The 13540-nt window shown below is 34.9% G+C and overlaps 2 protein-coding genes across 2 annotated transcripts; both read left to right on the forward strand.

Annotated features, from left to right (window-relative positions):
• Positions 1-2156: 2156 nt before the first annotated feature.
• LOC145109212 (methionine aminopeptidase 1D, chloroplastic/mitochondrial-like) lies at positions 2157-5526 on the forward strand. The gene is made up of 10 exons (XM_079046332.1): positions 2157-2330; positions 2884-2947; positions 3020-3248; positions 4090-4251; positions 4340-4381; positions 4630-4701; positions 4778-4857; positions 4968-5065; positions 5146-5193; positions 5281-5526. The coding sequence occupies exons 1-10, from the start codon at positions 2213-2215 to the stop codon at positions 5424-5426; spliced, it is 1059 nt and encodes a 352-aa protein (XP_078902458.1). The 5' UTR covers positions 2157-2212; the 3' UTR covers positions 5427-5526.
• A 2487-nt stretch (positions 5527-8013) lies between these two features.
• Positions 8014-13238, forward strand: LOC145109213 (Ran-binding protein in the microtubule-organising centre protein). Its single transcript, XM_079046333.1, has 12 exons — positions 8014-8535; positions 8635-8736; positions 9018-9098; positions 9213-9322; positions 9421-9556; positions 9641-9739; positions 9818-9923; positions 10040-10356; positions 10836-11015; positions 11103-11300; positions 11393-11719; positions 12910-13238. Exons 1-12 carry the CDS (start codon positions 8239-8241, stop codon positions 13000-13002), a joined length of 2046 nt encoding a protein of 681 aa, XP_078902459.1. The 5' UTR covers positions 8014-8238; the 3' UTR covers positions 13003-13238.
• Positions 13239-13540: the final 302 nt, after the last annotated feature.

Here is a 13540-nt window from a genome sequence, read left to right on the forward strand (position 1 = left end):
AATAGGACTTAGTCAAAGTATATACTTGGACAAGGTACTAAAAGAATTTAGTTCGGAAAATTCCAAGAAATGAGAGCTACCTATTCAAAGCAATGCAAAGTTGAGTAAGACTCAAATCCCAAGTCCGGATGAAGAGATAGTTGATATGAGTTAAACATGGTCAGTCGCTATTAGGGAAATCCTGGCAGGGCTCATTAGATAGCAGTAAAGAACATTCTCAAGTATTTGTGAAGGACAAAGGATATGATTCTAGTCTTTGGTGGCAGTGATACGTTGGGAGTAAATGGGTATAGTGACGCCAACTTCCAGACGGATAGAGACAAATTTCATTCTCAATCGGGCTGTGTGTTTCTATTAAATGGTGGAACAATTACTTGGAAAAGTTCCATACAAGACACGATGGTTGATTCTACATGCGAATCAGAGTACATAGCGGCAAGTGAAGCATCAAATGAAGCGACTTAGCTGAAGAACTTTATCGAAGATCTCGGAGTAGTTACAACCATTCAGGAGTCAATGAAACTTTTCGCGATAATGAAGGTGCGGTTGCTATGACTAAATAACCGAGAGACCATGGCAAGTCAAGACATATCGACAGAAAGTATCATTACATCAGATATAGAGTAGAAGAAGGTCACCTCATTGTAAAGTGGGTATCATCAAAAGAGAATCCTACAGATCCTTTGACGAAGAATCTAAGTAGGGTTAAGCATAATCAGCATGCTAGAAGCATTAGTTTGAGAGATGATATTAGTTTTAGTAGTTAGATGAGAAGTTTGAAACTTGTAACAAAATAAATGTAGTTGACTTTTGGTGATTAAATAATAGAGATTATTTATGAGTTTGTTTACTGCCTTTGTCAATTGTTTATTCTTATGTTTTGTTTTGCATGTTTTACTTCCCGAATAATTTAATTATTCAAATTCCACAGTCACTCATACTTTTGGAAGTAAGTAGTGAATTAAGACTGTCATGAATTGGATTGTAGATTGTCTAAGGGAGTTAGACATATCAATTGTATTGCTACAACATTCATGAGTACTTAGAAATGAAGATTTAAGTATTGGATAAACCCACGCTCAAAGAATTACTTCATGGATCATATCACAAGTAATTATGAGACGATAATATCTTATATTCTTAAAACATAGATATATGAGTTGTAATTTACAAGTCAGTTGTGCATTGGTGTTACGAAAACTCATTAGTAACATGATGTTATAAAATGCAGTGTCATGTATGATTTGGTGAGTAAAGGATAAAAACATATAAGTTAAGTTTATTCGTTTCTTTTGTCCTAACGAGAAAAGCGATATCTTTGGGTCTCTCGATGATTTGGTGTTGACTTATAGTGCTGGGCCCTGCCAGGACTAAATTGATGTGTTCAATTAAAAGTCTTATGATGTCATCATAAATCAGAAATCAGGAAACAAAACTTGGACAATGAGATTGATTCTAGTCCATGTCTCATGTCCGTACAATATGTTGAAGAACGAAGGAATATTGGATTACTTATCTTAGGGCCAATGTCTGATCAGTTTAGAGTTCGGCAGTTGCTATGGAAACACTCTTTTTTGTTTAATTTAGAAGTTATATTGGTAATTGCAGTTATAGACTTATCCAAGTGAGAGATTGTTAGATTAAGTGTCTAAGCTAATAACTGAATTAGTATATACTTGAATTATTAGCAAAGTCCTTTTGGGTTACCCTCAAATCTAGTAATTGAATATGACGATTTTTAGAGAAAGAGATACTAGTTTATTGATTTATTATATGATTAATAAATATCAATAAAGACATTTATTAATATGTTATGGAGATAATACATTAATTAGAAATAGAATCATTTAATTAATAATTAAACAAAAATTAATTAAAATTAATTTGGGATTAATTAAAAATACATGGGTCTAACTATAATTGTTCGTACCCTTATAACACACAAAAACCGGTATATTTTAAATTTTTTGGTAAAACCTTGTTGGGTTATAATGATATTATCCCTTTGAACTATATATATAGAGTTTAAAACTACTTTTGTAAATTTTAACAAAATATACAAAAAAGGATCGAATTGTACGCTTTATATTGTTGAGGGTTGCAAAATGGTAATTTTTCAAACTTTGAGCGAAAATTGGGTCTCTGCCGATAAGAGGCATTGGCGGGAGAGAAGTGGCCGGATAAAACCGAGAAACTGGTTAGCGCGTCGACGATGGCGATGGCGACGGCGAGTGTTACACTCCGACCTCATATCCTCTCATCGATTTCCGGAAACTGCTGCTATATCCAGTCAACATTACCCCTTCATCGCTTCTTTCGCTATAACCCAGGTTCGTTCACTTTCTACAAGCTTCGTCTGTGTTTGGTGGTGCGTATTTCAGATGGGTAGAGGATCTAATTTCGTGATCATTTTATTAGTAGTTGGCCATGTATATATGTACACTATAGGTTAGGCTGAAATGAATCCCTAATTTATTGTGCAAATTAGTTTTTAGGTTTTATTCCTTTGTTTTCCTTCTTGTCGATGTGCAATTCAACTTGCATGCGATTTTTTGTTACCTTTTCATGAATCTATATTACTTTTTGAAATCATCGAATTACTTCTCATATATGTTCATTGCAAAATCCCTAATTTTAAAATAGAAATTGCTAAAGCGATTAGGCTATAAAAGGGGCACAGTTTTGAAATCCCTAAAGAGAAATTTTAAAAGCCTGTAAACAAGTTCGTTGCTTCACATTCTTAGATCTGGTTTTGCCTCGAAGATTATGCAAATTTAATGTCAATTTGGTTTTAAAGTTATTTAAGTATTGTTATAGTGAGATTATGCTATATTGCTAATGTGCTATGTTAATATTATCCAACAACTTTACATGCTAATGCAGGTCGAAAACCTTTTTCATTGCAACCATCAAGATCATACACAACAAGTCTTCTATTTAACAAAAGGTAATAAAAAGTTAAATCCAAAAAACAATATTTTATTTTCTTCATTTTGTCTAATTTTTATGAAACTAGTAGAAATATAGAAGAACTACAAAATGGGACACGTAAGCGTTTGAAGCCCGGGAAATTATCGCCACGTCGCCTTGTCCCTGACCACATACTCAAACCTCCTTATGTTGGTTCCAAGAAGCCACCTGGCATTGCAAGTGGGCCTGAAGTCCATGATGAAAAGGGTATAGAGTACATGAGAGCTTCCGGAAGACTTGCAGCACAAGTTCTTCAATATGCCGGAACATTAGTTAAGGTGATTGATATTTACAAAAATACATAAAAAACAAAATTTAACCTCATTAATTAACGTTCTATCTAAGGCTATGTTTGGCATACTAGTTGAAAAGCTAGCTGTTGTTGTCAGCTGAAAAGCTAGCTGCGAACTTATAAGCTAACTGATAAAAAATAACATTTGGTAGAACTAGCTGAAAAATATAAAAGGACATAAAATGGCATTTAAGATAGAGTTTTTTATAATTAATTAAGGGTATATTTGGAATATTTTCAAAAAGCTCCCGAAAAGCTAGTCTAAAGCTATGTTTGATGTATTAGTTGAAAAGTTAGCTGATAGCTAAAAAGCTGGCTGAAAAAAACAGCTTTTGGTAAAACTAGCCGAAATATATAAAATGACATAATTAATTAAGGGGTATATTTGGAAATTTTAAAAAAGCTTCTAAAAAGCTAGTCTAACTAAAAAGCTAGTCTAAGTAGCTTTTTAAAAAGCTAGCTTATAAGCTACTTTTTGGCTTGCCAAACATGAAAACTTAAAAAAACTCAGAAAAATAAGTCAGCTTATCAACTAGCTGTGGCGTGCCAAACATAGCCTTAGCTGATAAAAAATGATGTTTGGTAAAACTAGTTGATAAGCTAGTTGAAATATGTAAAATAACATAAAAAGGCTTGTAGAAGATTGAGTTTTTTTCTTTTTTTAATTAATAAAGGGCATATATGGAAGAATCCTAAAAAAGCACGTTAGCTTTTTTAAAAAGCTAGCTTATAAGCTGCATTTTGGTTTTGCCAAACATGACAATTCAAAAAAAAAAAGCTAGTTGCAGCATCTCAAACATAGCCTAAACTTGCAAATGATTTGGCAGCCAGGTGTTACAACAGATGAAATTGACCAACAAGTTCATCAGATGATCATTGACAATGGAGCTTATCCTTCACCTCTTGGCTATGGTGGATTTCCAAAAAGTGTGTGTACTTCTGTAAATGAATGCATTTGTCATGGAATCCCTGATTCACGTGAACTTGAGGTTTCCCTCATTAAAAACCATTATTTCATTATTATTTTTTAGCATTTCATCCGTTTTTTTTTCATATATCTTACTTTTCACTCTATAGGATGGTGATATTATCAACATAGATGTTACCGTTTATCTCAATGTAAGTTATTTTCTCATTCTACATTCACAATCACAGTCACAATATCAGTCACAGTAACAGTAACAACACTGTGTTCTCGAATGTAATTGGGACAAAAATTGCAATTTTTTATCACCAAAAAATGTGGGACATGGAATTGTTCTCATTCTCTCATTTGTACAAAAGACGAAAATACCCTCGTCTTTATCATCGAAAATAGCCCACGGTATTGGGTTGATGTATGAATGTCATGTTGATTACATGGACAGGGTTACCATGGTGACACGTCAGCAACTTATTTTTGTGGAGATGTGGATGACAAGGCTAAAAATCTTGTAAAGGTAAAATCAATAAAGATTTTGATATATATTTTTTTGTAAAGATTTAATCATATTTAATAAAGTTTATATGTTTTAGGTAACTAAAGAAAGCTTAGACAAGGCAATATCACTATGTGCACCAGGAGTTGAGTATAACAAAATTGGCAAAGTTATAAAGTAAGATTCTCTTTTTTTATTTTTTTATTTAATTATCAATCTATTTTATATGTTATATAATCAATAATCTAAACTGATATTTGTTTTTTTTTTTTTAAATTTAAATTCAGTGCACATGCAGATAAACATGGGTATGGTGTTGTGCAATCTTTTGTTGGGCATGGTGTGGGACGTCTTTTTCACAGTGATCCAGTTATTCTACACTACAGTAATTCTTTTATATGCTTTCAGTTTCTTTAATTATTTTTTTATATTTTTATACATGTTAAATTTGGTAAAAATGTTTAGGGAACAATGAAAGGGGACACATGATACTGAACCAGACATTTACCATCGGTAAGTTAAAAGTAATAAGCACTTTTTGAAAAAAAATAAAAAAATAAAATGTTTTAAGTTTGTGGAGTTTAATGTTGTTTTTGACAGAACCGATGTTGACAATGGGAAGTATACACCCGATAATATGGGATGATGATTGGACGGTGGTGACTCAGGATGGAAGTTTGTCGGCGCAATTTGAGCACACACTTTTGATAACGGAAAATGGTGTTGAGATATTAACCCAATGTTAATGTTAGCTTTTGGGTTTATAAATTGGATTAGTGTAATGATACAAAGAGATCCTTGTATTTTTTATGACACAAACTGATAAAATCAAAAGTTTAGAATTAATGTCTAAATGATATGATTGCATTAAATCTTTTACTGACTAGTAACGTCTTAAAAAAATATTAAGTAGTTTTTAATCCAACAATATTAGTAGAATTTACATCGTTCTGATCAAGGATGGTTGTCCTCATTCCACATTAAGTAAATGGATTATAGACAGAGTACAATACATGGGCTTTACCCTACAACACATGCTAAATATAAGCATACCAAGTATATTGCGCCTAATGTTCAATAAAGACTAGGTGATTGACGCAAAATCAACTTGCTGATGATAAATCTTTTATAAAGACGCCAATGTGAAGCTCATGTGGGAAGTTATAGATCCAAGATGTTTCGACTAAGTCATTTGCAACCATGCAATATGCAATATTTAGCTTCGGACACGAGATTGGGAAAGAGAGAGTCTGTCACTAAGTTTGATTAGGCGCGCTAGCCTAAACAGCGCCTATATATAACACAATTTATTATTATTTTTATATAATAAAATAAAAACATATTTGAGGAATTAGGGATTTAGGGTATTAGTAAACGAGCTTATTAACGAGTTCGAACCGGGCTTAAGCTTATTTAGACACGTTAGACAAAAAATAATCTGAGCTCCAGCCCGAGCCCGAGCTGAGTTTGTATAATTCTTTATGAGATCGAGCCGAGCTCGGTACAATGAAGCTCGAATTGAGCCGAGCTTGATCTCAGTATAACTTAAATGAGCACGAGCCAAAGTATAACTTAAATGAGCACGAGCCAAAGCCTGACCATGCTCAGCTCGTTTGCACCGGGGAGACAGTGTGTTTGCGCTTGGAGGATGATGAGACCAAATTGATGTCGAATAACACACAATAATCCAAGCTCGAGTGACATATGATTGGTCATCTGCCCTAACGGGTGTCAGAGTATATGCAATAATATGAGAAGATGGAGAGGCGTAAAGTTGGAGTTGATGATCGAAAGTCCTTATCACATGATTCGTTTTAGTGCATTAAGGTGTTATTCTTGATGGTCATGCATATGTAAATACATTTGTTGAATCGAGTATGTAATGTTCGGGAGGGTGAAAGTTAAATATTGTAATGACCTTGTAAGACTCCAATTGTTTAGTTGTAGAGCCTAATTCACCATTTGACTTTATAGCCATCTGACAGCAAAATCAGGCATGGGCCAAATTCGTTACAGTTTCTAGGCTTGGCCTTATTGGCAGATTTTAGGACTTAGGTCATTGTGCTCCTATAAATAGATTTCTTGATTTCGTCTAACCTAACATAGTAGAATTGTAATTCGACAATATTAATAAAATCTCTGTTTCTCGTGTTCGCATGTGAATGCAGTCGATCATTATGATCGTGTAAACCACGTTAAATATTATGTTCTTTGTTTTTTTTTTAATTTGCATTACTACTCGGTGTGTGAAATCGTTGAGTCATTTGTTAAAGTAGTTAAACCAACACGGTAGAGGGGTGGGATCGATGATGGGTGCACCAATTTCGTCGACTTTGAAATTTGTATAAACCAATGTCTTGGAAGGGTTGTAAAAGAGCATGTTTTCCCACTCAAGAATCCCGATGACGTGTTTTGTTTGTGAAACAAATACCCTCATAGATGAGCGGGTGACCAAGATCGTAAGGAAGTAGTTCCTTGGCAAAAATTTGTCATTGATAACTCATTTTATAGTAGGGAGGCGATGACGAAGGAGCTAGAAGGTCTGTGTATGATGCGGTAATTATGATGATATCCACGTAAATGAGAACTTTGACCATCTTGAAGCCGCAATCGATGAATAGTAAGGTGTCTTTTTTCTGTATTGAAAACCAACATAGGTGGCATAACCAACAAAATCGTGGAACCGGGATCAAGGGACCTATTGCTACCCGTACAATGATTTTTCGAGATAGACACATGTTGTTTGGGTGTTTCAAGTTAGTTCTTGTAGACCGTCTCAAAAAGTGTGCCCCGGAGGAACTTGTTCTTCACATCTAACTGATTTTGACAACGTGAAAATGCAAGACCAAGAACTATATAAATAGTTGTCGGTTTGACAACCAAAAGTTTCTTCGTACCTATTGTTGGATTTTCTTGATAGCTACAAGTTACGCTTTATAGCAACTAAGAGAACCATATGCATGGATAAGACCCCTTTTCTTGGGCTCGTCCTAGGCTTTTAATGATATTTAATTCCTCAAAATCGATCTTAAAAATAAAATGTAAACGAGAAGTTTGCCTGAAAATGCTTGGAGACTCCCGTATTCAAGTGGGTTAGTCAACATAGTTGTATTTTATAAATATGTTAAACAAGTATATTAGTTATATGTTAATAAAACTATAAATAAATAAATATATACATAAAATAAAATTTATTACCGTACAACGCGTTAACCAATTTAAAAAAGCTACATCAATTATAATGTATTTTTTTTTTCTTTCCAAAAAGCTCATTTTGTAGATGGACTTTGAAAACATATTTATATTATTGTCTCAAAAATTTATGAAAATCATTTTACTTTTTATATATTTTATAAATGTACATATTAGGAAAGAATTGGAAAATTTGGACGGAGGAAGGATATTTTTGATCAGACCATCATCGGTGGCCGCCATTCATAAACATAACTTTCCGATCAACGCAGCCTCATCCTCAGTTTATCGTCGTCGTTACTTCCGAATTCATCTCACTCAATATACAAACAAATCTCCATACAAGTTTCCCGTTTTTATTTATCGATGGATACGTCGCCATCATCACCGTCACCGTCACCGGTAAATTGGGAAGCCCTAGATTCTCTGGTCATCGAATTCGCCAAATCGGAGAACTTAATCGAAGATTCATCTCCTCCTGCTTCTCCTTCTTCATCATCTCCATCTTCATGTTCCTCTTCTTCTTATCAGTATCGTGTGCTGATTCTCCAAATCAGACGTTTATTGCAATTCGGTGATATCGATTCCGCCATTGATCTCTTGCATCTCCACGCTCCTTCCGTTCTCGATGATCACCGCCTTCTTTTCCGTCTACAGAAGCAGGTAAAGGATGTACTTTTTCGATTTGAATGTTGTCCACAAAGATTGAATAATAATTTGGGGGTGAAATGCTAAGAATTTGGTTGTATTTTGATTGTGAAGAAATTTATTGAGCTTTTGAGGAAAGGAACTGAAGAGGATCGTAATTCTGCAATCAATTGCTTGCGGACTGCACTCGCTCCTAGCGCTCTCGACGCCTATCCTGTATGTTCCGATATTCTTATTGTTTTCTGTAAACATCAATTGATCCTGAATATTCTTGCCATTCATTTTGCATTGTGGGATTCTTTAAAGTCAAACCTCCGTTTGGAAAGTTAGTTTTGTGCTATTTTTGTTGAGCGACTTGAGGTAGTTAGAAGTAGTACATGATCTTTTACTTATAAACCACAAACTGTATAAACCACAAATCCCTTAACCATGTCTTTTTCTTTATCTATATATTCTCCTTGTTTTGGTTGTGACATGACTCTGTTCTTGATTCTAAGGAAGCATATGAAGAATTCAAGCATGTTCTGCTTGCATTTATATACGATAAAGATGATCAAACTTCCCCTGTGGTGAATGAGGTAGGAATTCTCTACTTCTCTACTAACAACACTGTATTCCATCATATTCACATTCATCATTATCACATTTCTTGCATCCGAATGTGTAACAAAGTATCTTTGATGATTTCTCAGTGGTCCGAAAGGAGGCTGTTTGAACTTGCTGGATTGATGACTTCTGTATTGAGAGCTCACTTACATGCATATGATCCCTTGTTCTCAATGGCAATCAGATATCTAATCAGGTCTTTTAAATGTCCACATCTTATGATTCTCTCTCTCTCTCTCTCTCTCTCTCTCTCTCTCTCTCTCTCTCTCTCAAGTTTCCATACCAATCTTGCAGCATACACAAGGGATTCTGCTTTCGTCAAGGGATTTCTTCACCAATAACAGATCTTACTGAAAGGTTGCTGCTTGAAGAACGTGATCTTCCAGCTACTCCACAAGAGGCTTTTTTAGAAGCACCTCCATTTGATGAGGTACCATATTTATTTAAGGTTATATGGATTTTGAAATTCATATTTATTTGTTTGTAATGTTGGTTATTTTACATCTGATATCAGGTGGATATACAAGCACTTGCACATGCTGTTGAGCTTACAAGACAAGGGGCAGTTGACAGCTTAAAATTTGCAAAGGGTGATCTATTCCAAGCATTTCAGGCAAGCTTACATTATAATGGTCAATTACAATTGCTACTCATTCTATGAAATGACGATTTTAACCCTGGTTGTTAACAGAATGAAGTGTGTAGGATGAGATTGGACATCACTATGCTTGATGAACTTATTCATGAGTATTGTGTGTATAGAGGCATTGTCAGCTCTGGTGCTCCAAACCCTTCATGTAAGTATATAAGACTGTTTGGTATGATGGAATCATGGAATGGAATCACAATTAAATGGAATGGAATTGGATCAATTAATCTTTTTTTTTTTTTTTTTTTTTTTTTTTGGTTTCAGCTGAAGGAATGAAGATAGGACACGAACCATCGGAATCGGAATCCACTTTGTCTGCAGACTTTTCTGTTGAAGCCAGAAGTGGATCCAATAAGCTTGCTGATGCTGACATGGATTCACCTGGCACTGAAGAACGATACCCATGTGGGACCATGAGCAACAACCATGAAGACTGTAGTACAAGTGGAATTTATAAACATAAAGCCTCTAAAGTCCTTCAAAGAAACAAGACACGTGGGATTCTGGAGAGAAATAAACGCAAGAGGTGGAAGGGAAGACAAGATCTCCAAGATTCTTTCCCACAAGTCCTCAACCAACAGGTATTGTTACCATTGCCAGTACTGATTGTACTACAATCAGTATTGACTAGGAGTTCAGTTTCAACTTGAAACTGAACTCCTGGTCCATCATTAGTAACCGAGTCTTGAATGACAGACTCCTCAATGGTTACCATTGCTAGTACTGATTGTACTGCAGTACAATCAGAACATAAGTACTGAACATAGAGACAGAGAGTTTAGATTTAACCTGAAACTGAACTCCTCGTCCATCATTAATAACCGAGTCTGTCATTCAATTTGTCATAATTTGAATGACAGACTCCTCAATTGTTACCATTGCCAGTACTGATTGCACTACAGTATAATCAGTACGGGCATAGGGACAAGGAGTTCAGTTTCAACCTGAAGTTGAAAAACTGAACTCCTGGTCCATCATTAGTAACCGAGTCTGTCATTCAGTTTGAATTAACTAAATGACAGACTTCTCAAATGCTACTGAAATTGATTTTGACTTTCAGGGTTCTGAAATATCATCTACAGTAGATGTTAATGTGAATAAAGAGGAAAAATACGAGATTATGTTGGCAATAAAGGAGTTGACAACAAAAGGAATGGCTGCAGAAGTTGTAGAAGAAATAAACGACATGGACTCTGCTTTTTTCACACAAAATCATATTCTTTTGTTCCAGCTAAAAAGGGTGAGTGATTTCATTTATTTATTTATATATTTTTTTATTCCATGATGTGAAAAGACGAAACTACCCTTGACGCTTTGTTTGTTCCAGATTGAGTTTTTGAAGCTGGTCCACTCGGGAGACCATTCTCGTGCACTAAAAGTTGCTTGTTCCCATTTGGGGCCTTTAGCAACTAAAGTTCCGACTCTCTTAAAGCCCTTAAAAGAGACATTATTGACATTGCTTACACCCAATGAGAAGTTTGTTCCACAAAGCTTGCCCTTTCATGCCCTTTCAACTTCACTACAGGTCATTATTTTTTTCATTTTCTTTTAATTATTTAATTTGTGTTGTAGTAATATAATGGAAAATGTTTTTTTTTTATTGTAAATACTAAATAGGTTGAAATAGGAAGGAGGCTTGGGATTGAAGAACCACAACTTATGAAAATAATAAGAGCCACCCTTCACACACATAACGAGTGGTTTAAGCTTCAAATGTGTAAAGATCGCTTCGAGGGTCTTTTGAAAATCGATGTTTTGAAAGAAGTCAACTCCCCTCTGTTGACCGATACTATATCTAAATCCAGTACCGATATTTGTAATAATAGCTCTTCTCAAGGAACCGCAACTTCCAGTAGTAGAATGCACGAAGATGGCAGCAGTCCCGCTCAAGTTTCGTCCACTGGCGACGTCGCTAATGATGAAACTGCAATTCTCAAAGTCATGGTCAGTTCTATCAACTGTCCATTGTCTACTGTTTACTGTCCATTGTCTATTGTCTACTGTCCATAGACCTATTGTCTATTGTCTACTACTGATATTGTCCACCGTCTATTGTCTAGTGTCTACTAGTGACATTTACTACTGTCTACTTCTGATATTGTCCACCGTCTATTGTCTAGTGTCTACTACTGACATTTACTGGTTATCAGTTATTAGTTATCAATTATTAGTTCTGTCCACTGTCTAGTCTACTGTCCACTGTTTACTGTTTATTGTCCACTATCCACTCTCCGCCATCTATTGTCTACTGTCTACCGTCTATTGTCCACTATCCATTGTCTATCGTCTATTGTCTATTGTACTCTCTGCTGTCTACTGACATTTACCGATTATCAATTATCAGTTCTGTCCACTGTCTACCATTTATTGTCCACTGTCTATCGTCAATTGTCCACTGTCCACTGTCTACCATCTATTGTCTACTATCTATTGTCTACTATCTATTGTACTGTCTACTATCTATCGTCTATTGTCCACTGTCTACTGTTTACCGTCTATTATCTACTGTCTACTGTTTACCGTCTATTATCTACTGTCTACTGACATTTACCAATTATCAGTTATCAGTTATCAGTTTTGTCCACCTTCTACCATTTATTGTCTACTGTCTACCGTCTATTGTCCACTATCCACTGTCTACCGTCTATTGTCTACTATCTATACTCTATACTGTCTAATGTCTACTGACATTTACCAATTATCAGTTATCGGTTATCAGTTATCAATTATCAGTACTGTCTGCTGTCTATCGTTTATTGTCTGCTGTCTACTGTCTATATTGTCCATTATTGTTTATTGTCCACCATCTATTGTTTACTGTCTATTGTCTACCGTCTATTGTCCACTATCCACTGTCTACCATCTATTGTCTACTGTCTATTGTGCTGTCTACCGTCTATTGTCCATTATCCACTGTCTATTGTACTGTCTACGCCATTTACCGATTATCAGTTATCAATTATCAGTTCTGTCTACTGTTCACTGTCTTCTATCTTCTGTCTATTGTCAACTGTCTACTTACATTTACGAGTTATCAATTATCAGTTCAGTCAGTTTTTTCTACTGTGTACTATCTACAATTACCAGTTAATTGCTAGTAGGATAAAAAATGATTTTTTTGTTGATTGGTGCAGGAGTTTCTTGCATTGCCGAGGGCGGACGCAATACATTTGCTAGCGCAGTACAATGGAAACGCAGAGACGGTAATCCAACAGATATTTGCGTGATATGTATGTGGCTATGTATGTATGATTGTACATTATATATTGATGTATGATTTGATTAAACTTTATGTTGTCGTATATTTGGTATACATTATTTCATTCATTTGTGACATAATATGTATGTGTACTTTAAGTCTTCAATGCATAGATGACATGTATTGTTGTATAAAACATGTTTAGTTTAGGGTGGATGAAATGATTGCTACTTCAATAAATACACGATAAGTGCTTCGGGTTAACTTACACTCTCACTTCATTTGATATTGTGTATTTGGTGTTGTCCACAGTTGTTTCTCATTCCCAAATCCTATGGGATTTTAGAAGATGCTACACTCTCACTTCACAAGTATAATTTATTGTCTTGTAGATATACGTATTTGTATGTTGATTGCATTGAACATGTTCCTTTGTTTGATATTGTATTATTTATTTATTTTGCAAATAAGTTGATTGTATATAATAAAGCAGAATACATAGTATTTTGGATTTCTGATACTAATAAATTTCGTAAGGATTTTCTGGAGGCTTGTGTAATTTCCGC

This window comes from Lactuca virosa, chromosome 4, assembly GCF_052849685.1.
Source record: "Lactuca virosa cultivar CGN04683 chromosome 4, Lactuca_virosa_CGN04683_v6, whole genome shotgun sequence".
NCBI lineage: Eukaryota > Viridiplantae > Streptophyta > Magnoliopsida > Asterales > Asteraceae > Lactuca > Lactuca virosa.